Source organism: Rhyacophila brunnea, unplaced genomic scaffold (genome assembly GCF_057557595.1).
Source record: "Rhyacophila brunnea isolate RB1 unplaced genomic scaffold, BYU_Rbru_1.0 scaffold_7, whole genome shotgun sequence".
Classification (NCBI taxonomy): domain Eukaryota; kingdom Metazoa; phylum Arthropoda; class Insecta; order Trichoptera; family Rhyacophilidae; genus Rhyacophila; species Rhyacophila brunnea.
Window position 1 is genome coordinate 9,384,891 of NW_028233339.1, and position 25,626 is coordinate 9,410,516.

Below are 25,626 nucleotides of genomic sequence, written 5' to 3' on the forward strand. Positions count from 1 at the left end.
AATATTATAACCGAATGCATCACATCAAATATTCACATAGGAGAACTATGTTGAATTGAATAATATTGTTTTAAGAAATCAAATTGATCAATGAATACACCTGATGACTATGAACTTGCTGTCGAAATGTTACAATTTATCCCATCTCTTTAATATATGAGATACAATCTACAGAAATAAGTGAATAAAAGAAACTTACAAAAAATATTTAATCTGTTAATTATTACCTATCCACTGTAGGAACATTTACAATACTAGCTAATTTTTTCTTCGAGTGGGTAGGTGATGCCACCGTCTGATTTCTAAATGTTAAAATATTTTCATACTTACAGTTATGTGATAATATTGATAAGTAAAAAGATGGGTGTGTAAAACAGCTTTGTATTTATTTCCATTAAACTATTCTTTCTGTAAAACTCGCATCATAGATAGACATGCTTTAGTAAGACACAAAAACTCAGTACAAAACATAGGGTAATATAATTATGATGTCAAACCATTAATCTAATCTTAAGCATTATTATACTCGATATGAGGTGTCTATTTCCAAAAACTGATAATCCACATATCGTTGTTGAAACTAGAAAAATGTGTAACTCCGTTTTAATCGAAAATTGACTTTGAATGTCTTGCAAATGATGTAATTTCAAAAAAATTGTACATTTTAAATCGTGGATGATTTAACTCCATACCTATATATTTGTATACGAAACCATGTTTTTTGTCTCTCCTGTAAAGTAGCATTTTTGGAGTTGGACAATTTTCTAGTTTCAACGATGATATGGTACAAAAAAATACATCCCTAATTTATATGTAATTTTACACAAAATGTAATTATAACATACAAAAACTGATTAATCAAAGTTGCAACATTAAAACAACCACTTCACTTGAAGACACGAAAATATCAATTACCACAAATTGAATTGTGGTCTTTGTCAGTATTTGATCAGTATTTGAAAATAGTCTCCTCATAATATGTTGAATCGTTCACAACACTTGTCTACCAAGATAATTCTACGCCATCATATTGGAAAAAACTCCCAGAATTTTCAGGCTTCAGGTTATTCAAAGTGGTGAAAATCCCCTCAATACTGGTTTCGACATCCAATGGTGCCTGTTTCCCGCCCATATCAGTCTTCACCCATCCCGGATGAATGGCAATAGTAAAAATGTTGTCTCTCTTCAAATCAGTGCTCATTGATTTTGTGGCAGCATTAAGAGCAGTCTGAAAGTAATTAAAAAAAAATTGTGAATACCATATCTTTTCTAGTTGTTCGAGTCAGCTATGAATGAGTGAGTTTAATAATAAATACCTTCATACCTTGGAACAGCGATATGGATAGAATCCTCCCTTGTCATTTAAACTTATGGATCCCAGTATTGAGCTCATGTTGACAACAGCTGCTCTATTTATGCCAACTGGAAGATCTGAGTTTCTTTCGGCAGCAATTTTTAATAATGGCAATAGTGACTGTAATAACAGATAATCATTAAATTTAACATACTCATAATGTCTTTGAATAGGACTTTTACCAACGTATTAAACATTTAAAATTCAAATTCATGAGAGTTTTGCACTATTCCATAGAAATCGAGTTTAGTTTTATTCTTCAAATAATCAGATTTTCCCAGGTGGTATGTTTCGTTCTAACCTACCTGTTTTGAAAAAATCGTGTCAGTGGCCTCTAAACATCTTGGACATTGTCCCGGTTGAGGTTATCCCAGAATCCTATGCGGCAAGCCTTCATGGCACTCGTCCCGTAGGTTCTTTACCGCCGACTTTTGGTATATATATTAGTAACAAATGCCGATAAAACGAGTCGCTGTTAGATAAGTCAATTTTAAAAAATCAGATTTTATTACAATAAGTATAAAATACTACCAAACTTTTGCATACAAAATTCTAACTTTGCCCGCGTGTCATAGTTTCGCAATCACCGCCATAGGGTATAGTTATAGTAGATATAAAATCTGAAGATGAAATGTAAAACCCAGGGCCATTATAACCGATCCCTATAGAGTAGTGCAAAACTTTTAACAATTGAAGTTTAAAATCAATTTTTCTTTGCTGTCTGGTTCTCGTTACAAAGTAGAATATTAAATTATACGTATGTCCCTGATGAAGCAAAGATAAGCGTATGTTAGGTATATTCTGTAAATTGATAAACGACTATAGTCTGATATGTACCAGGAAAAACACAAAATATTAATAGTGTATACTGTATATCTATAAAATATCTTTGACATATTGTATTTCGTAAAATACATAATTTGTAAATTGATGTGGATATATTCACGTAGATAGAATAGTGACTATGTAGGTTCACAAACAACCATTATGGTGGAACACACATTGTTCAGTGGGTTACAGTGCAACATCCAATTATTGGGCTACCTTTCAAATAGTCATGGTTTGATACGTAGGTGGATAAAAAAAGGCAAGGGGTTCTCTTCGGAAGAATATTATTTATGAATCATTAAGATTTTAATTATTATTACAGCCTTCTCCGGTAAATCAGTTTAAATCAGGGGGGGGCAAACTTTTTGGATGGAGGGCCAAATTCAAGAATTCAAAATGAGCGGCGGGCCGCAAGTAAAATACCATTTTTAGACCATTATTATCACGAAAAATAAACATTACAAAAAAATTATGAGAAGCATGAAACTTGTACATTTTTTTAAATTTAGATGTTAATTTTGTAGTTGATATTTTCAAAACTGCTTGTAAATGGGCATCAGAGATACTTGATCGTAAAGAATTTTTATTGAGGTTCATGATCGAAAATGTTTGTTCACATATATAGGTTGATCCAAAAATAACGAACATTTTTCTTGCATAATCTTTAAGTTGGTCGAATTTGTCTGAATTAAGGGCTTTGTAAAGTTTGGAGATTTCTTCACGACAATGCGATTCTCTTAAATCAGTGTCACACTGCAGATCAATAATCTCAAGTTGTAGCTCTGTCGGCACACTATCAATATCTATTGAAATCGATGTTCAACGTAGAAAATAGTGGTTACATAGTGTGAGACGAGACACAAGGAAGACGTACTGAGATAATAAATACATTTACGAAACAACAAATTCTTCAAATTTTAATCTATTGTCAATATTTTGTAAAAAAATATAAAAAAGTTATTCGTAATCAGAAGAACAATTAATGATGGTGGGCCGCAAAAAAATACCCGGCGGGCCACATGCGGCCCGCAGGCCGCAGTTTGCCCCCCCCTGGTTTAAATGATGCGCCATACATTTGTCTAAATTATCATTATTTAATCCGGCAACAATTCTTCAGTGATGATACATGGCATGTATTACATGATTTTTGAACTGGTGCATCCTGTTTAAAAATGAATATTTCTGGATGATACTACTTTTCTGGAGAGGGGCTAGTGTGCACTACATGACTACAGCGATGTTAGACATTATCTTATAACGTCACCAAATACGCATAACTTATAATTATTCTACTTTTGGCCAACAATGGATTACATAATATGCAATGTTGTAGTAAATCCAATTGTCTATTGACCTGTCTGGATTCTCTGTAAAGCTGTAATTTTGTCAATCTTAATTGAACACTCATGATTCCAGAAAAAAAGCACAGGCATGTTGTCTGGCGTCAAACTCATTTTTTTTAAATTACAGTAAAATTTAACTAATCATGGCCAAAAAACCGAAAGCAATAAGTTTAATCATACATATTTTGATCATTCGAATGTATAATTTACCAAATTAAAATAGCACAATAAACATTTAAAAATGGAGTGAGAGTTAAATGGTTTGATAATTATTACGCAATTGAAAGATTTAAATATTCTCCTAGCTAAAAAAAAAATCAAAGCAAACCATGTAACTCCTCTATCTTCTATATTAATATATATTTGGTACAAATAATTTGATTTAACCTTTTATATCCATAATATACATGTACTAATTTTAATTTCTTCCTCCTGCTAACTTGATCAATATGGAATTGCAATGAATGATCATTTAAGACTTGGGTGACAATATTTATCATATTATTATTATATGATCTTGCAATATGCGAAGAAAGGTTGATAATAGTGTCTGACTAAGTCCTACCACAGAATCAATATAAAATTCATAAAACATTTTGTAACCCTGGGATATATGTTATTCTGTGCGATTTAAAATGATGAAATTGAATGACTAGAGTCTGTATTCTATAAGCTGGCGTTCGCGGACAGAGAGCATTGTGCCATCGCGTTCGACTGTTGCAAGTTTTCAATGGGAGGGAACGAGAGGGAATGCAGTGCTGAATGCTGAAGCGGGAGGAAACCGCACGCCAGGTTATAGAAGACAGACTACATGAAATAATTTCAAATAAAATATCCGGTACGCTATGATTGAAAAATACATAAGGAATGTATTTCAGGTAATCGTTGAATTTCATCAATCAAAATCCTACGGTCTATTACTTATTTACATATACCCCAAGACTACTGATACTACTGCTATAATACATAACTAACTTTTGGCTTACCTTCGTCAGCATTATTGGAGCTATGGTGTTGATTGTAAAGTTTTCGATCATCTGTTTTGGTTTTACATAATTTAAAGTAGTAAATTTGGAAGTCACCCCTCCATTATTAATCAACAGATTTAATCCATTTTCTTTGGTCAATTCTTTCACATGTTCAAAAATCGAGGTAAAACTTTCGACATCTGACAAATCTGAAAATTAATTTTTTTTTTCATGTGTAAGAGGGCTAATGGCTTTTCCTCTAACATTAAAAATTATTAATAAACATGACAAAATTGGGTTTTTGGGACTGGGATCGCATTACTAGTTAGCATGCGGTTAACGGTTTGGACACACCTGATTTCAGCCAAACTACACAGTTACAAATATTGGTTAAAAGATGTGTGATTGTTTTCATTAGAAACTCACAAGTTTTGAAATTTTTCAAATTTATTAAAACTATTTTTCAAGGGGGTTCTAAATTTATTCTCATTTTTACACTTTAGTGCAGAGATTCTCAAACATATTTCACCCACTGCCCCCATTTCGGAAAAATAAGTACTCAACACCCACCTGGAAATCGACTTTCTAATACTAAATATTTAATAAACAGAATGATGCAGTGTCAAATTTATGTTCAATTATGTATTTATGTTATTTTCTACCTAAAGAATATATTAAAGAAAGATGTTTTGTTTCTTGATGCTTAAATTACGAAATTAAAATGAACCCTAGTAATATGCGCATTAGTTTCACAGAAAGTTTTCTTAGCATAATTAGAATAAAAATCCTATTTAGAAAATACAGTAATAATTATTACAAATTTACACAACACGTCATGAAATAAATTTGAACAATTTTTCTTTTCTTCGACTCTGCTTGCACCAGTCCCAATTCCTTTCGAGACTACTACCTATGACCGCTAGAGGGCGTATCATTCACTTTGCGAAACACTGCTTTAGTGTAATACTGATGGATATATCGCATGTAGTGTCCGACAGAGACAATTGGCATGCACCACAAAGAAGCCTATAAGCAGCACCCAGCATTGGACAAAGAAAGGTATGATAAAAATGAATAGGTACTAAATGTTTCTCGGTTTTTCAAGACAATAAGTCATGAATTATTTTTCTTTCCGAACCTCTTCCTTCCTAGGACCATTATATTTTATTTCTGCTAATTGCAATGTCTGCTTCACACTAGAGGTCCATATGATCTGTTTTGGCATATCTGGAAATTTGTATGTATACAGTTCGCCGTATCATCACTAAAATGTTCAACCTCTTTGGGTCGTATAGTACTGAGATAAAATTCATGTCTAAATAAAACATGATTCTTGTCAGTTTACAGGAAGCCAGCAGCAAACAAATTTTGAAAATTGCTGATATACTGGATTATTTGTAAGGTTAGGTTAGGTTGTTATTCTTGAATTCATGAATTTTGGCAAAACTGGCTATGGAAATTGAATTAATGTTCATATTGAATCTAATAAAATTATAGACCGCAGAGTATATGGTCATCTCGTTCCGATAAGAAAACTCACGGCGAACTGTGATACGGTGAAATGTAATACGTACAATTTACATTGTACCTAACCCTGTTATACCTAGGAAATATCGAAACTTTTTCAAAATTAAGATTTTGATAATTTTATCAAGGTCGATGGCCGAGCGTTAGCATGCCATTCTGCTGTTCTGGCAAAGAAATCAAATGTTGTTTTTCAATCTGTGTTTGGAACCAGAGTACTGAGCCTCTGGGTAATATCCACTTCTCGTAAACATAAAAATCTGTTTTCGAACATGGTAAAAAAAGCTAATACTTAGCAAATTAATGTTGATTATAGCTTACCTAATTTCAATATTTTCACATTGGTAAAACTTTTAGTTAGGTCTTTCAGTTCCTGCCAAATAAGAAAAGATATATTTAGAAATGAATTAAAAAACCTCTCAAAACATATTATTCAATAAGGCAGCGCAAGCCTCTCCCAGGGACGCTGTAGGCTGTTCAAAAAAAAAAAAAAACTTACTAGGTATATAATATCGTCACTGTTCTGGCAGAAGACACTAATTCGAAAAACTTACATATTGAGTTAGTACCAAAATGTTCCTTATTTCAAACTTTACCGTCTGGAAACCTTCTTAATAAATAAACAGTCATTATTTTAAAGTCATCCTTTTTACGATTACTTAATAAACTCACATAATAGACCATTATTTCAAACATTTTAACAACTTCAAAGTCAAATTACTCAAAACTAGTATTCTCCAGTAAAGCCACGTTGACATGGTCCAAGTACGATCCAAGTAGACTTGGATAGGAATAATTAGTATGAAGATGTCTCATCCAAGTGACAACTCCATACTATTTATTCCTATCCAAGTTAACTTGGATGCGTAGGACGCGGGCCAAGTAGCTTGGATAGGAATAATTAGTATGAAGATGTCTCATACAGTGACCGCTTCATACTATTTATTCCTATCCAAGTTAACTTGGATGAGTAGGACGCAGTCCAAGTAGCTTGGATAGGAATGATTAGTATGAAGATGTCTCATACGAGTGCACTTGGATAGGAATAAATAGTATGAAGCTGTCACTTGGATGGCACTCGATCCAAGTGTACTTGGATGGTACTTGGACCGTGTCAACGCGGCTTTAGTGTGTTCTGCCAGAACATAGACGATATAATGTATATGCTCCGGTGGCTGTTTTCCTCAGGCGATAAAAAAATTGTTAACTCTTCCCTTACCTATCGCTATAGTGATCGTCCTTTATTTTAGTGCTATGCCCTTCAATCAATAGTCCAATTATTTGGGATAGTAATTACTATATAGTTGGTAAAAATCCATTTCACTAGGTTTTTCTAGGTATATAAAATTAATTTGGTACTGTTCGGTTATACCGGAGCCAGCGGAAAACGCATTTTGAAAATAGTCGATAAACTGGATTATTTGTTAGTTTGGGTTAGTTTAGGTTCGGTTAGGTTGGGTTAGGTTAGGTTAGGTTTGGTTAGGTTAACCTAACAAATAATCCAGTTTATCGGCTATTTTCAAAATGCGTTTTCCGCTGGCTCCGGTATAACCGAACAGTACCATTAATTTTAATTACATCCCATATTGTAATGGATTGTAATAAAATAGAATTACAACATACATACTAGGTATTTATAGCATTATAAAACAATAAATTGCATCAAAGCAAACAATTAAATAATATGGCTATTATCTATGGTATATTTAAAAATGAAAATGTATTGGATCAAATTAATCAATCATGCATATTTAAATAATAATAGTGTTCTAGAATGTAGAAGAAATAGTTTAATCTCGCGCAAAAAAGTTGAATCTGATTATTTTTCATTACCTATTTATCATTATTTGAAGATGGCGCTGTTTGATATAAATGAATCATCCAGAAGTTTGCCGTCAGTTGAGCGAGTTCGAGTTCGGTAGATTGTCAAATTGGCGTGTCGAGAGTCAGAAATTCTGACGAGAAGTATAACTTCATTGACAATTGTATTCCGGCATAAGTATATCTTGTAGCTTGTTTATTAACAAGTAACACAATGGCTCCAATCGGTATGTAAATATTAAAATAATATAGCTTGTAATATTTTAACAAATTACTTTTTGCTTACCTTTGCTTCTTCCGGCTTGCGGCATGTTGCAATTATATTTGAAGGTGGATTTCGGGAATTAAGTATATATTTTACCATTCCTAATCCCAGGCCTCGATTTGAACCGGTTATCAGAATTGATTTCATAATAATGTCGCGTATATTTTCCTTTTAATTGTCGCTAAAACAGCACAACGAAATGACGACAGCTGAGATTCGAGCAGCAGTTCTTAAATTATTGTCTATGTCACTTTGTAAGAATGTCACTTGTGGGAGTAATCTTTCGGTGCGCGTCAATATTTTCGCCAAAACATGGAATCAAAGTCAACAATTCCCATATTATAGTATCAAAATGCATTAGAAATTTAAGTAAAGGTAAGTTTATGTATTAAATGTGACGCAACCGCAACAAATCGACATAACCATTCTAACCTTGAAATGTACACAACTCGTAGATTTGTAGAAAGTATACGAAGAATGATATTTTTTGTGACAATAATCATTAATTCACGTCTAGTCCGGCGTAAAGTCGCGCTCTAATCTGAATTACAAGGTCAGGAATTGCTGTAACTTATAAAAACCCATTTTTTGTATGTATTTTCCTTATAAGATAGGTGAGACATCATTTCAGTGAACAAACATGTAATTCTTCTAATAATTAATGTATGTATGTAAATTATTTGTAAACCTATATGTCAATCGTTTCACTGGAACTTCATGTCATACAGATTCTCTACATTTATTGTTTTTGTATGATTTTTTATCTGCTATTTACTACAGGCTTTGGTTCAATAATGTCAGTTCCAGTGGTTAATTTATTGTATTTAAATATACTGGTTATAATAATTTCTTTCAGCTGTGGCTATTATTATTATATTTGTGCGCAGGATCTACGTAAGAAGTTATCAACAATATTATTGTTTCATAACATTCTAACATTCCATTTTCGGTGGGCATTTTTTTTTACTAACTAATATTATATCGCTTTTATATAATAGGTATATCATCACCACTTTTCTATTTTTCAAATTGACCGTCATATTAATCATCAGTTTGGTTTATTGTTTTATATTAATTATATTTATCTTAAATTAATTGCATTGTATATTGATTAAAAGAATAGATTGTGTATTAAAGACGTGCATACTCGATTGTTGTTTAAGAATATCTTGTATTAATCTAGCGACAATTGAACAATACTTCTTAAAACTTCTTTTCAGTTGTTGAATTTTTAATATAGGTATTATTTTAATTTGATTGCAATATTATGATAATATTATTTGAATACATTCAAACTGTTTCCTATAGGTTGAGTGAGTACCTACTTACTTACTTACTTACTTACTACAAATTTATTCTGCTTATCGCTGGGGAACTGCATGAACATATTAATTCAACATCTTCATGAACATATTATTTATTGTATATTATAGTACTTATTTCATTTATTGGTAATTGTGCTGCAGATGCCGTCATGAGCTTTTATGATTTTTTTTTACGAAAATAGTTTATTCCATGTAGACAACTATAAAAATACCTTTTTCTGTCGGCACATAGGCTTTTCGATCCAATAATTGTTAAGGTACAGTTCGGTTATGAGGAATACAGCGGAAAACACATTTTGAAAATACCCGATATACTGGATTATTTGTTAGTTTAGGTTGGGTTAGGTTAGGTTTGGTTAGGTTAGGTTAACCTAACAAATAATCTACTATATCGGCTATTTTCAAAATGTGTTTGCCGCTGTATTCCTCATAACCAAACTGTACCATTGTTAATTTAAAATTTTCATACATTTTGATGCATCATTATCACAAACTAAGATTATATTACGTAATATTAGGTTGGGGTAGGTTAGATTACGTTAGGTTAGGTCTAAAAAGATAGTTATAAAATCTCATGACGGCAGCTGCGGCACATTTACCCATTTATTTATTATAGGCTCATAATGTTGGTTTATTTTCACTTTTTAAAAAATATTCCCAAATCATGATTACATTGTTAGGTCAAAGTTCAATTGTTCGGTTATCACATTAGACAACTGCGTCTGATATTTTTCTCCTTGACATGCGTGGTTAATTTGTGTCCCGATTATTCTTTATATTTTGTATTCAGTCATGCTCACAAAACTGTTTCAAAGTAGTAGCCGGTAATATGTAATTTGTTGATTGCTGATGTCGCCATGTAAGGGCGTTATTAATGAAGCAGAATTTTTTATTACACCAGTAATTAATGTCATCAATATTTTTGGATAATATATCGTTAATTTAAAATTATATTAAATAGGTAGGTATATTTTATAACAGTAAATTTATTTTCGGGCACATTATATTATTGTTAAAATTCAATGTCATATTACTATTATCATTACTTAAAAATTGTACCAATTTTCGATTGCCAACAGTGACATTGCAATGTTTTTTATTCTTTTATTTAACTGTCAGCATTTTTACATTTGGCCCTCGGTTATAATACCACAATATGGTGAAAGTTAAGTGGCTAACTATTTCGATACTTATACCATTATCAAAACTACATAATGATAAACAATTTGTCATCGTATAAGTATATTCAGAAAAATAAAATTGTAATAATTGATTTATACAGTGTGTAAAATTATTAATTTACTGTCTACTAAAAATATCAGTTATCACTTATTGGAGATTGATAAAAACCGGGCATCAATGAAATGCTGGAAATGGAAGAGGGTGATATTGTTTCGAGAAACATGTCATTTTCACAATACTCTTGTTTCAATCTGATTCATTATATTACTTTCTGTTCAATATGGATTTTTGATTAATTGTTTACAGCGTCTCAATTCGACTATGACTTAGTGGTGATAGGCGGGGGTTCGGGAGGCCTAGCCTGCGCAAAAGAAGCCGTGGGGCACGGTGCTAAGGTTGCCGTACTCGATTACGTCACCCCGTCCCCCCAAGGCACAAAATGGGGCCTGGGAGGCACCTGTGTCAATGTGGGATGCATTCCCAAGAAACTTATGCATCAAGCTGCTTTGCTGGGTGAAGCCATTCATGTTAGTAAATATATTTCATTCATTACATTTACCATTCATTTTATATTTTATTACTTCATCTTTTTGTATATTTACTATTGCATTGTATCTTATCACTATATTTATCATCTCGTTCCCTCGATTCGACTTGTATTAAAGATCGTATGATCTTCATGTGTACTTTTGGTAAAGCAGAAACATAAGTCGTTAATATGTTGCTTATTATTATGACAGGAAATTAAAGAAGTATAATATAGGATGGTTTCTTAGAAAGATCTGTGAAAGTAAAACCCCATTTACACGTGTATGGATTTACTGCAGACAGTACTTATTATCGCCGCCATTGCAAGAAAATGCATGTGTAAACACATATTATCGTGCAAGTTGCAAGTTTACACGCATGAAACAAAAAAGTTCAGCAGCTTCTGAATTTTGATGCGACAGTTGAAACTTGCATGACGTATCTGCATGTGCAGTGGAACAATAGTGGTGAGCCTGTCGGAAAAAATACAAACTTCACTTGCAGTGCATTTTGACTTTTAATAATTTTCACAACCTAAATAGCACCATATAATGACAACAACGCGTCTCGCTTACGCTTGAAGAATGAGATTGGCGAGACAGTCGGCACTATTACGTGTAAACGGTTGTCATCGCGATAGTTTAATTTACACACTATTGGTGCCAGTAAATCCATTTACGTGTACAGGCTCTATAAAGCTAAAAAAGGGATGATGCCAAGCAGTGGAGTGGCGTGTGGGGACATTTTTGCTTGTAGAGTTACCCTTCAAAAATATGTATTATATTTATACCTGTTATTTGAATCTTGGTGGACAATCAATATTATTTGTAATTTGTAGCGACAAACAGTGTTTTGTAGGGGCCACACCGAGATAATTTTTTTTCTCAGTTTTACAATGAACCATCATTATTTAGAAGAACAACCGTGTAAAAGAAAAGAATTAATCAAAGCAAGCTGTCAACTGAGGGAGTCCATTTTCTTTTCTATTTACAAGCATTGGTTCTAAGGGAGAGGGCTTTAATTTTTTTATATTTATAGATTTAACCATTCTAACTGCCGTATTCATACACTTTTGAACCGCATTCAACGCAGTAAGCGGTTTATCGGCCAAATAAGAAAACTATAAAAAATGCATACGTCACGAAGATGCGTACAGGAATGCGCACCAAACTTAAAATGGCGGCGATCTGCGCGAGTTGTCAGTGTCACTTTAATATAAGTCTTAAATGAGTTCATCACAGCAAGTGTTTAGTAGGAGACTTGAAACGTGCTGTTGTGTTATAATCGGATTCATGATGATGCTAAATGATGCTAAATGCTTGTCAAAATGTATACAGATCGTGGATCGATGGAGATGTATGTAATATTGTCAATGAGTCCGCGAAACTGTATTGCCATATTATGGAAATATTTACTGGGTATACTTTATCATTTTGTGCATTAAGAAGTATAAAATAAATATGATTTTACTAATATTAATACAAATAAATTATTTAAAGTTCATGATAATTATTCATTTATAATTATTAAATTTATAAGGTACCGTTTGCACATTTTTACACCTATTCACAATTTCAAAATTTTAAATTAATTATCGGGAAATTTAAATTTAAAAGTTGGTAAAATTGGCCACGGCATGACGCGTATTACGTCAGCGACGTGACGTCACTATTCGACAGATTCAAATTAGATTTATGCATGCAAATTTGCAGTAAATAGCTTGAATGCAGTTTGCTGGAGTTGTGGAATTGCTATCATATGTTGTAATGCACACAAATTGATATTACTCCCTCTCAGTTACTAGTAGTTGATCCGATTTCTTTGGTCTCGTAAGTAGTTTGTTCATGTGTTACAATAATTCATATCTAGTATATTTTTTAAGATCACTATCTTAATTGTGAAGAGTTGTTTGTTGACTATTGCATTATTACATTATTTATTAATATTTATATTAATTGTTTCTATTATTATTGAGTCTTTTATCTGAAAATCAACTGAATAGATAGATGCTCATGATAGTTTTTTTCACGTATCGCAATATTGTTTTTCTAATGAGTGTTATCACAATATTAACTCATAATAATTTTCAATGAACTAAATTTAAAGCAATCGCTGTTATTTATTGTTATTTTTTGCTAAGACAAATATTCACTGGAATGCTTTATTTTTGCATTTATAACTACAATCAAACATCGGAAAATTTTGATTCGGTTTGAAAATAAGCATGTAAGCGTATTGGGTGATGCGTAGTAATTTTTTAATTTGCAAGTAGTCCCAGTATTTTGCAATAATACATGTAAGTATACATAATATTATATTCTTTTTAACACCACAACAGGCCATGATGCCCAATGACAGTAGTATACCTAGTTAGTAATAGAAGTGAAACAATCACAAATACTCGGACTGAGAAAATCACATAAATATTAATATATAAGACCTTACGCAATGGACTACAAGGTTCGACGTTATTATCTTCCAATCGATTTGTGGATATGTATAAGCAATTATTTCGTTTGTGTTGCGTTCCTTATATTTAAGTGCAGATTGGTTATAAAGTAATATCAAAGGTCAAGTTCTGTCATAGGTGCAGAATTAAAATATTTCATGGTTCATAAAAATAATTATCATTTTTCATACTGTAAATAAATGTTAATAAAATTAACGTCTGTGAGTAGATGCATGACTAGAATTAAGAGAGGGTTAATAAAAATAAGTAATGGTTTTCGGTACGATCCAAAGATAACTGAAGTTAAATGTCTAAACTATTATAAAATATCTAAAGTATTCTCAGAAACAGATTTATTTCATCCCTTGTATACTATGTTAATGTCTTAATGAAGTTTTATTTTTATTACATACAATTTAAATAAGGGAGAGGGATATGAAGAGTGATAGGGATGAAGTTGGGACACTAAACAAAAATTTTGTCTCAAAGCCATTAGAGTTTCATGAATATGATATTTAAATTAATGTGTACGTAACTTAAATATCTTTAATTTTAGGATGCGCAAGCTTACGGATGGAAATTTACCGATCCCGAAACGATAAAGAACGATTGGAGTGTGCTGACAGAATCGGTTCAGAACCACATCAAATCCGTCAACTGGGTGACCCGCGTAGAACTTAGAGATAAAAAGGTCGAATATGTGAACGGACTGGGCCGCTTCAAAGATGCCAATACCGTCGTGGCCGTGATGAAAAATGGAACGGAAAAGGAATTGACGGCGAGCAATATTGTTATTGCAGTCGGCGGACGGCCACACTATCCGGATGTGCCTGGGGTTTTGGAGTATGCCATTTCAAGTGATGACATTTTCAGTTTGGAGCGACCGCCGGGAAAGACCCTCGTCATAGGAGCAGGATGTATCCTTTATTCGAATAATTGAGAAATAATTCAAATAATTAATTATTTATAATTATTATTCTTTTCGACTTAGTGGAATGTACTTAGGATTCGCTAAAGTATGTTGCTCAAGAACTCACTGATTTTATCATGACAATGAGTTTTAACCGCGTCATAAATAATAGTGGAATAGTGTTGTAATAGTAACAATGTGATAAATATTAATTTGATTTTTTATTGATACCTTATAATATGTAGATAACTAATGGCTATGGCTTGTAATGAGATAGTTGATGACTTGTAATTCAGATAAATAAATAGATATGGTTTTTATCAATATGCAATTGATAGTGAAGTATTGATAGACCGGTTTAAATTTAATATTAATCTTCTTTACGGATTAGTTTGCATTACTATGTAGTCGATTGTTGGCGTTGATATTTGTATGCTAATTTTTATATAAATGCCATTATCAAAACATCACATGTGGCATTATGATAAAATGTAAGCGGGCATAGTTTTTTTTTATGAAATGAATAATGATTTAAATGACTGATGCACAACCAGCAATTCGCCATCCCATATCATTTATTGCGGTTCACTGATTAAATGACAATGAAAAATTCATAAAAATAAATCTTAGCATACAATAATAATTACATAGGCTAAGGCTTCGGTCACTTAGGTAGGTGCTTCGCTAGTGCTGAGCTAGGTGCTATGCTTGTCTACTAAAAACACTACTGCCACATTGCACGCTATATGCTTAGGTACAAATTCATTTGAAATTTAGGAGCGCCCAAGTCAACAACGATATGTCACTCTCAAAACTAACCAGAAAGCTACTTCTTACAGAGAAGCTTAAAATTTCGAAAGTCTCAAATTCGAACTTGTTGGGTGCATAATGTCAATTCATCGTATGCGTGATTATTCATAACCTCAAAATATACGGTGTTTGACATTTGTCATACTGAAGAAACATCCGCCATCTTGCAAAATCACTAGGTGACACAATAAAATTAACCAATACGTTTGTTCGTCGGGAGACTCACTAGGTGACTAATAATCACGTAACGAGGTGCGAAGCGTGTAGTGTGGCCATTGCGATAGTATAGTGTGCGTCCGTTCGCTAGGATATGTCACCTGGCACGTAGCCACCAAGCAAGGCACCTGCGTACGTGGCCTTAGTCTAAGTGTTTTGTGAAACGTGGTAAAATGCTTTCGTCTGTTCATTATAAATTTGTCAATTTATTGGGCTGCAACAGATTTCATTGATATTATTATGCTCTAGTGTAGTTATATTTCCTTCACTTCCCACTGATAAAAAAGTTGTCCATGACTGTTATAATGGTCTGGCTTTTCATTGTAACATCCTATAAATATTTTGTTACCTAGGGGATACTATTCATCTGATTATATCATAATCTGTAAAAAATATGAAATTTATCGGCTTATTCATGTACTAAATATTATAAACAAGTCTTGCGGTGGATAGATTTCTTGACTGTTGTATTAGATATCGGTCTGGAGTGCGCCGGCTTCCTGAAGGGTTTGGGATATGATGCGACAGTTCTCGTCCGCTCCGTGGTCCTGAGAGGATTCGATCAGCAAATGGCTGAGACCATCACTAGCGAAATGGAAGATAACGGAGTCAAATTTCACTTTAAATGCATACCCAAGAAAGTTGAAAAGAATGATTCTGGAAGATTCCTAGTCACGTGGACCAATACCGAATTGAATACAGAGTGAGTTATATGATTTGATGTGACCGATGCCATTTTAGTTAGAAGCAATTTTCTCACATAAAATAGCTCTAGTAAATTTTATAGATACACCGCACTGCTTGTAAAATGAGATCAATACTGCTATCAGCAGCTTATTTTCATACAATTGTCTAATTGTGAACATGCAATCATATTTGTCTGGTCTGTGTTAACCAAATTTTGTGTCTGGTATGCCATGCCACTGAATTGATACTTGTGTAAAACGGTTAATTTACTTATGATACAGTAATTACCTAATATACTGAGTGTTTCTTTTGAATTTTTTTATTAATCTATAGACCAACAAGTTTTATATAAAATGATGAAAATGATTGAAGGATACGTTTATTTTGATTTTGATGCATTTTTTACGCAATTATTGGTTTTTTTGTTGTGACGCCCAGTCATCTCGCCGGTAACCTGTATCTCGTGTGAGGTTGACCGTGTTCGTTTTGATTTCAGATTAGTCAATCAGTCACACTTTTAACAATAATTAGTCATACAGCATCATCTTATTAGCGAGGTCACTGTGCATTATGTTTAGCTACTTTGGCTCTACTCCGGCCGCTGAATAACAATTCAAAGGTAAGTTTTCCTTGCCGATTACCGGCAACCCTTGCAACGCCCTCGAAGTAACCCAGTGCAGGTCAGCGGTTATGGTGATCAATGGGTTACAGAAAAATATAAATATATTGCAACGTGTTTATGATTTATGCCTGGTCGTACAGTGATTGGACCGATAGCTCCTAATCAGGCCACGCACTATGTAGATATCACATGAATAATTGCTGTTCATAATAATTATAAAGATTCTATTAGGTATTATTGTGGTTAACCAACATGCCATGTATAATCGCTGATAAAAGTCCATTATATTTTTAACAAGGTCAGAGCCTTCACCACATGCTTTTTGTTACAGTCATCAAGATGAATTCGACACGGTATTGATCGCAACAGGAAGATATGCCCTCACCAAAGACCTTAACTTGGATGCTGCGGGCATTGTAGCGGTTCCCGGCTCTGGAAAAATTGACGCACCCCAAGAGCAGACCAACATTCCTAATATTTACGCGGTGGGCGATGTCCTGGCCGGACGGCCTGAGCTCACTCCTGTGGCCATTCATGCTGGCAGACTGCTGGCTCGTCGTCTCTTCGGAGGTTCCACTCAGCAGATGGACTATGCAAACGTCGCCACTACTGTGTTTTCTCCTCTCGAGTACGGCTGTGTTGGATTAAGCGAAGAAAGTGCCACTGCTCTGTAAGTATGATTTTTGGCAAAGTGTATTATTTCAACAATTATTGATTGCTGCCTGTTGCTGTCCTCATAATTTTAATTTTATAATTGATCTTTGTATTTGATTATTTCAAATATGATATGAGTAAATATTTAAATTGTGGTTTTAGATATGGGGTGAAATTAAGCCATTGCCAATTTAAAGTATATTCTTATTATTTAAAAAATAATTAGTATGTCTATTAGAAATTTTCTATATATGTATTACATCAAAATATATTATACAATGCACACGGGTTGAATATGATTTATTTGTTCATGTCCGTCACTGTTTTCACACAAACTTAAAATTACAGGGTCAAATTTTTGTAGGTGTCATGATACCTAGGTTGAAGACAGTTTCAGAATAGGATTTTTATTATCAGCCGGGATATTGAATTTTTTTCATATTAACCAGTTTATTCTCATTATTTTAGCAGATTTTTGACAAAAAATGATAACTCCACAATTATTGGTAATTTAGAGATTGTAGTTTTTATAGACATCTAATGAGAAATTAGATTCATAAATAAAATTATGCAAGCTTTTAAATGCTTCATAAATAATGTTGAAGAAAATAAAATAGAAAAAAGAATAAAAAAGAAAATAAAAACCTTTATTGCGAATTAAATTGGGCAATAGACAATATTTTATTTCTATTGCAACACGGATCGATTAACCCTTGCATTTTTGAACATTTATCACTGGCAACACTGGTTTATTGCAAATGTCTGTTTTGACAACTCACTATTTTCATATTGTTATAATGATCGATTTATTTGAATTTGTTGATGTTAATTGTTCAGAAAGTGATCCTGGTGTAAACAGTAGTGTAAAGCGTAGAAAGAAAAGGCCTTCCATTAAACGGGATTGGCTAAAAAAAATGGACTTCGAAACATCAAAACAAGCAGAGGACCACATTTATTCACTGAAAAAATGGAAAAAATGTGCAGTGTACAACAGCTCTGAAGGATGCAAAGTTATCTATCGCTGTACTGCCGGCCGTTATAGAACACAGGAATGCCCTGCTGGAATACAATTGCTGTACCATTCCAATAGCTGCAAAGTCTCTTTATATAAGACTGCAAATGAACACGATTACCACACAGATAGGAAACGTGGCCTTACCGAGGCTGAAAGAAACTTAGTGCGTAAGCTACGAGACGAAGGAGTCAAGAAACCGAAAGCGATACTGGCTTCATTTCGAAGCCGTAATCTACAGGAGCCTGACAAAATAAAGCTCAAGTACTTTCTAACTTCTATTCGAGGCGAAAAGTCTGCAAAAAATGCTAGGTCATTCGCCGAGCTGCCTAACTGATTCTACTAGATAGTATCTTATCATATTCCAGATGATGATGGCCAAGTTAAAATGTTGAAATAGAATTGAATGTAATGAAATAATTGTTTTTATTTGATCCAACAAACAATTGCTTAACGTGTTTCAACCAGTGTGTCTCCCAGTGGCGAAGGGCGGAGGTAGGCTGTTAAGATCCAACATAAATAGTGCACACTAAACTTTGTCAGTCATACGTATTTGCTTTCATTGAAATAAGACTACAATTTACAGATGGTGTTGGTTAGTTTTTTTAAATTGAATTAAACCCTGCAATTAAATCCCGATATTCTGGTAGATTAAAATTTTATGCACCCGTAAATTACATACGTGGTTTATTATGCGTGGACCTATTTTGGGTGAAAGCTGTTTCCTCATGTCAGGCTCACCAGGCACCAATAGTGAGGGCTGTGCAGCTGGTCAATACACTCTTTATTCTTACTCTTCTCTTCTCTTCCTCTTAATACTTCGAATTTATTTATTGCTTTGTTTTTTTCTCTAACTTGTTTTTTCTCTACTTGATTTACTATTTGTACTTTTTATTCTAATTGTCATGTTGTGAACGTCTTGAATTAATAATTTGTTATGTGCTCAATGTGTCTTTTTTAAATAAATAAAATAATAGATAATAGTCAAAAAATACTTGTCTATCAATAAAATACCTAAAATTATGCAATGAAATCATACATAACTTTGAATATTTTATAGGTAGAATAATCTTTTTTATCTATTATAGTTTGTTTTAGGCAGGGCTTAATGAATTAAAAAAAAAATGAACCAACAATATCGCACCGTGGGTGTAAAACCAAGGCATCTGCAAATTTTTCAATTTCGAGATTAAATGCAAAACTGCAAAAGTCGTGAATTTGATAATGTAACAGTGAAGTAACTGAAAAAACATGCAATATAATGTAGATATAAACCAAATATTATGGTTTTTTTTAGAAACTATTTCTCCTAACAAAACGAAGACTTCAAACCTAATATATCCAAAATATGCCCTTTGCAGATGCCTTGGTTTTACACTCACGGTGCGATATGTGTAATAATATGTATTCTTAATCCAAAGAAAACAAATAAGTATGAATGAAAAAGTGCGCATAATTTTGTTGTATCGTCCAAAATATACCAAAACTATTATGGTTTGGTTTAGGCAGGGTTTAATGGATTTTTAAAAACTAACCAATACCATCAGCTGTAAATTGTAGTCAAAGTTCAATAAAAACAAATATGTATGACTTACAAATTTTGGTGTGCACTATTTATATTTTATTTACACAATAGTTACACAATCACTGCTGACCTTTTAATTACCACATTTAAATAACACCTTAATTACAATCTAATGGCCAACTACTCCAAACGCGCCAGTCGCGGTGTTAGCACTAAATGAGTTCATAGCCTACCGCCACCCTTCGCTACTGGTGTCTCCAGTGTTGTATTGTGCCTTGAAATTTTCTTACGTTCTATCACTCTTTCTACAAAGAGCACAGTAACATATAACATCAAACCTTCTATCAACCCACACACTCGATCTGTAGATATGCGCTACTAGCTAGAAGTAATTAAGTGATTACTGATCATTGCTTTACAGCTCATCTACACATGTCTTTTTGGCTCTCATGTTTCGAGTGTCATCGGTGATTGCTTCATTACTACGCAACCATACCATGTTCCAATCAACCAGTGTCATCGAGTCACAGTTTACAGGAAGCGTCCTATTTAATTAATATTATATTAATACTTGCATGAGTAAGAAGGTTGAAAAACACTGTCGTAGACAATGAATATGAATTATGTCATCATTTCGGTTGTGTAGGGGCTTCAAACTTTGTGTCGGTTTATTTGTAATGCTGTGTTAAAAAAAAAATTTTTTCATTCAACTTATTTATGTTTTTTTTTTTACTTTTTTATTTACTGTCTAACCTCAAAATATGTACAGACCTTGATTGTCCAGGTTTCACATAAGATCATCAGAAAGGCAAGGATGATATTCCAAAGGCCAAACCGTGGACTCTTTATTCTCTTTCGATTGACTAGATTGTTATTAAGGTTCTACTGTATTTCAATGTGTCTACTATCAATGTACTATCAGTTTAATTGATACTTTCTTTATGAAAATTATCGATGCAACTTATAATTGAAAATATATTCCACATTTTTCTTCTCTGCAATAATTGTCTTTGAAACTGTTGGCGCTCACATTTGACATTTATTTTTCAGCTATGGTGCCGATAACCTTGAAATTTACCATGGTTTTTACAAACCCACTGAGTTCTTTGTGCCGCAACGCTCCATCAAACATTGTTACCTGAAAGCGATCGCTCTCAAAGAAGGATCGCAAAAGATTGTCGGGTTTCATTTTGTCGGACCCCACGCCGGTGAAATCATTCAAGGCCTCGCAGTCGCTATCAAGTATGCTATGGTTTATTTCAATGCCTCGTGATTTAACTATTCAGATCTGTCGATTCGTATATTATGTATGATGCTGATCTCATTTTATTGTGGCTTTAATCGTTTAACCCTTTCCGATCCTATGTCTAGTTACACTCAACGTAAAAACTTTTATGGACTGGAAAGAATTAAGATAATTTATTATACATTTTAATAATGTATACATTTTTTAATTTTCTGTCTTTCGCAAAAGTATATTATAATATATAATTATAATACTTATTTATTCTGCAAAGTACACATCATTTAATAAAGTAAAGATGTGATTCTATTCTTACTTATGTATACCTACCATAAATCTCTTAATTTACAGGTGCGATGTTACCATGGAAATATTAATAAATACGGTTGGAATACATCCTACTGTGGCTGAAGAATTCACTCGTCTCAACATCACCAAGAGATCGGGAAAGGACCCCAATCCCGCTTCGTGCTGCAGTTAAATAACTACATTCACAACAATTAACGTCTTGCCCTCATTTTTGTCACCGATGACTCGATGAAAACTTTCTATTATGATTAAAATTCATTTCACTTTTTTTATTTCCTTTAAAATAGTTTTCAACATTAACTCATCGCACTCATACATTTAGGAACAAATTGTTGAAGTATTTGTTAGACAATTTAAGTTAGTAATGTTATGTTTTTTTAATGTGATATTAAATCTGCGAAAGATGACATTTTAATGAATGTTTCCCTTGAAGCAAAATAAGAATGTTTGCAAAAAAATACTTAAACCAATACTTGCGGACTAATAATCCTGTGAGAGCTTTAAAATAATGTAGTTAAAAATATGTAATATTATTCTTTTAAATAATATTTTGTGAGGAATACAGGTATTCTATTTTTTTATGTAATAATGATATGTATGGAGATATTTTATTTGTGTTACAGATTAATCATAAGAGACACTTACTGTAAAAACAAAAACTTACATTTTATTAATATGCTAAATAATGAATATTAATGTTGTTCTTCATGTCGGAAAATTTGCTATTTTGATATTAATGTCAGTATTTAAATTTTTTTGATTATCTGATTGCATGTAACTCCTCGACAAATTCAACAATTAGGCCATCCTCCCACGGCGCAACTTATGTCCGTCGGAACTGAAACTAAAATTCCAGCCAGTATCTAGCTAATGTATTTCAATGGCGGCTCGCTGACGGCGAGACTGGAATCTCTCAGCTTCAAAACGGTCGCGAAGAGATGCGACATGCTAGTCGCGCGGTCTCTGAAGTTTCCAGTCACCGTAAAACAGTGGTACCAACATCATTAGATTTCGGTGAAAAATCATATTTTCTTACCAAAATTGGTTAAATGTTAATTGGAAAATCAAAATAACCTTATGTAAACGCTGCAGCGCGCGTGTTGTCAGTTTTTGTACAACACGGTTGATAGTTGAGTTTGACAGTTTGAGGTTATGTAATTATTATTTCAACTGGGTTTCAGTAGCGCCGTGTGCGAAGCATCACATTGGTCAGTTTATGAGTTCCTTCATAAACCAGTTCCATCAGATTTCAGTTGCGCCGTGGGAGGATGGCCTTAGATTGAGTCAAATTCTGATATGGATGTCTTTAATGCAATAACTGTGTTATTTATTTGAATCAACCATGATATTTGAATTATGTAATTGTCCTCCAATGTTATAGATAAATGCTGACTCGGCAATAATTTTTTATCATTAAAAATTCCTTTTTGTTATTTCCTATTCCATTAGTGAATTAAAGTAACCGTTTTGTATTTATTAAGAAACCTGTTTGTATAATTTTTTTATCAAATAAACAATGCACAAAAACTTGTAGTTTTATTTGACTTATCATTTCCTTATGAAGTATGTATTGCTACAAAGGAATGACTGACAGTAGAAACAATGTTATTCGGTTATTGTGTAATTCCGTGGTTTTCAAACCTTTTCATTTTGCGTGCACATGGTGATGCGTGAGGGTAAGCACAGCTCACAGCCACCCGGTGGTATACATATTATTTTTAGTCTCAAATTATGTAAGTCGTTGACGTGCACCCAATTTACAGACCCCTGTGGGGGCGCTCCCATAAGGAGTAGTACCACCCAGCCGCTCGCTCTGATCCTAGTAGTCAATGTGCCACCGGTTATGTGACTACGACCCTCGACAAAGCAGAGCAATATGTTATAAATGTCTAAGTCCCGCAGTTTGCTCTGGCAGGTCCCACCACTTCTCAGGGTGAACTGTGGATGATGTAAGTCGGTCATAAGGACCAAGAAGAGTAATGGTAAGGATGTAAATAACCACGACATAATAATAATCGAGAATTAACATGACAAATAGACACCACACGAGGATTAAATTTGAATAAATAAGATGCTAGTAATAGGTATTTCAACAATAGTTAAATAAATAATTGACAGGTATATTAATGTTAAGAGTAGATTAATCATGTATTGGACTTCGATTAATGATAACAATGTAATTAATATGAAACGACCCATGTAATATCTAAATGCAAAGATTAGGTATTATCAGTGTGTAGAATTGTAGACAGGCATTGATATATAAAATCATTATAATAATTAGAACATAAAATTAGCATAAGTTAAACCGCGAGTTAAGCTAGATATTAATTAATCATTATTTTCATCAATTAAATTAGCCGAAAATCAATCCGAGCCCAAGCCCCATACAAAGCATCAACATAGTATCCCAGTATTCCCAATTTTATTTTTCATCATTCTCATACTAAATTTCATACGCGGGGAAGGCGACATCCGTGGTATTAAATACGGCGGAAAAACTCGCGGGTTCCGATTTGGAGCTAAGGCAGTTCTGAGAGCGGCGTCTCCAAACCGGTAATGCGGCAGTTTTCTCGCTTGCACGTATGGCCCATCCCTCACGCACGAACCGCGGAAAGCCGCGATATTTTCATACAAACAAATCTTAAACGATAACTCGAGTTACACGTGTCCGATCAGATTGAAACTTGTAATGATGTGATCGTCTCTGGATCGCGGTGACCTCAGTTATTCCGTAGCCCGCGTAACTAGAAGGGTTAGCGATTTATCCAATCATATATCGCTAAGGACTAGGATTAATTTTCACTCAGTAATTATAAGGTAATTAGATATAAGACACATACATGTACTTAGGTTAAGGGGTCTAATAATTTAATAATTAAATTCTTTATTGCTACTGTATACGGTGCGCGCGGGAGGCCCACTTATAGGTACGAGCTTGCGACTCGCGCCGCTCAGCCATGACGAGACTTACGTCACGTGGGGTGAACTCATATGCTAGCATTTTTGAAGACGAACATTTTGATGTATCGTACACCTCCGTACGTGAAGTTTTCGCTTGGTTAATTGAAATAGAAAACAATACATTTAACAAATTGCAATTACTGTTAGGGGACGTACCCCAAAGCAGGCTCGCAATGAGATGCTATGCCGACATATAGGTGCCCGCCGCCCGCCTTCACCAAGTACAAATGTTTTGAAAGTGTTCTGACTTCGCGATCCCGCGTAAACGGCAATTTGTAATGAAACCGTTATGCAAAATTGTGACGGTCGGAACGCTGATCTTGGGGGATGAAATCTGCATTTTTAGATAAAAACCCATGATTTTTAGATTCATTATCCAGTATTTTTATCATCTCAGCGTTGTCTCCACGTCCGAGTGCGCTTTGATCCGCTTCATACAAAATCATATATTGTGCAAGTTTGCACAGGAGTGTGGCCCGCCCAAAGTGGATGTCAGTGGATGTCTGATGAAACGTGGGTTGAAATTGGTGAACGAGCCAGGCTGAAAGCCCTGAGAGACGAGGAGAGAGACCCCGACCGAACCGAGGACCGCCGGACTGACTACCAGACCCAAGACAGGGTAGTCAAACGATCCGTGCGGTTGGACAAGCGCAATTTTATGAAGCGGCAGAGGAGGCAGCAGGCAGAAATGACACCAGGAAACTCTTCCGAATCATCCGTGAAGTCTGCGGCAGGCGACCACCGACTCCCGGAGCCATTCGTGGTCCCAGTGGAGCAATAGAGTCTGACGCAGAATGCGTCAAGAAGATTTGGAAGAATCATTTCTGCGGAGTGCTGAACCGCCCACCCCCTTTGAATCCCTTTGACATATCTGCGGAAGCTTTACTTTTGGACATTCCCCGAGCGACCGACATTTCCGATTGCCCGCCCACGCACACCGAGATAAAATCGGCTGTGAAAAGGCTCAAGAACAGAAAGGCACCGGGGGGAGACGGGATTCATCCTGAATTCCTCAAGTACAGCTTGAGCGCAATCTTGCACCCTATGTTTCATCTGATGACAAAGGTGTGGGAAGAAGAGCGCTGCC

General features: G+C 34.1%; 2 protein-coding genes across 4 annotated transcripts; one reads left to right on the forward strand and one right to left on the reverse strand.

The window, feature by feature from the left end:
• Window positions 1–367: 367 nt before the first annotated feature.
• sni (SDR family oxidoreductase sniffer) lies at window positions 368–8,346 on the reverse strand. Its single transcript, XM_085957998.1, has 5 exons — window positions 8,125–8,346; window positions 6,339–6,390; window positions 4,512–4,702; window positions 1,325–1,474; window positions 368–1,228 (listed from the first exon to the last, which is right to left on the reverse strand). The coding sequence occupies exons 1-5, from the start codon at window positions 8,248–8,250 to the stop codon at window positions 1,004–1,006; spliced, it is 744 nt and encodes a 247-aa protein (XP_085814124.1). The 5' UTR covers window positions 8,251–8,346; the 3' UTR covers window positions 368–1,003.
• Window positions 7,915–23,112, forward strand: Trxr1 (Thioredoxin reductase 1). Of its 3 annotated transcripts, none has more exons than XM_085957980.1 (8): window positions 7,915–8,065; window positions 10,917–11,137; window positions 14,144–14,504; window positions 15,998–16,226; window positions 17,164–17,502; window positions 21,074–21,265; window positions 21,618–22,377; window positions 22,854–23,098. In XM_085957980.1, the coding sequence occupies exons 1-7, from the start codon at window positions 8,053–8,055 to the stop codon at window positions 21,745–21,747; spliced, it is 1,485 nt and encodes a 494-aa protein (XP_085814106.1). In that variant the 5' UTR covers window positions 7,915–8,052; the 3' UTR covers window positions 21,748–22,377; window positions 22,854–23,098. The 3 variants fall into 3 exon arrangements, with proteins under 3 accessions (XP_085814106.1, XP_085814105.1, XP_085814104.1); XM_085957979.1 differs by lacking the exon at window positions 7,915–8,065 and adding an exon at window positions 8,348–8,478 and having other exon boundaries at window positions 22,854–23,112; XM_085957978.1 differs by lacking the exon at window positions 7,915–8,065 and adding an exon at window positions 8,806–8,997.
• The last annotated feature ends 2,514 nt before the right edge of the window (window positions 23,113–25,626 follow it).

What these genes read in the sequence shown, in the direction of transcription:
- Trxr1 (XM_085957978.1), top strand. Translation starts at nt 8,856, where the DNA reads ATGATTTTTTATCTGCTATTTACTACAGGCTTTGGTTCAATAATGTCA. An exon ending in AATACCGAATTGAATACAGA is followed by an intron (nt 16,227 to 17,163) that starts GTGAGTTATATG and finishes TTTTTGTTACAG; the next exon opens with TCATCAAGATGAATTCGACA. An exon ending in GGCCTCGCAGTCGCTATCAA is followed by an intron (nt 21,266 to 21,617) that starts GTATGCTATGGT and finishes CTTAATTTACAG; the next exon opens with GTGCGATGTTACCATGGAAA.
- sni (XM_085957998.1), bottom strand. Translation starts at nt 8,250, where the DNA reads ATGAAATCAATTCTGATAACCGGTTCAAATCGAGGCCTGGGATTAGGA. An exon ending in GCAAGCCGGAAGAAGCAAAG is followed by an intron (nt 6,391 to 8,124) that starts GTAAGCAAAAAG and finishes CTTATTTGGCAG; the next exon opens with GAACTGAAAGACCTAACTAA. An exon ending in CTCCAATAATGCTGACGAAG is followed by an intron (nt 1,475 to 4,511) that starts GTAAGCCAAAAG and finishes CTGTTATTACAG; the next exon opens with TCACTATTGCCATTATTAAA.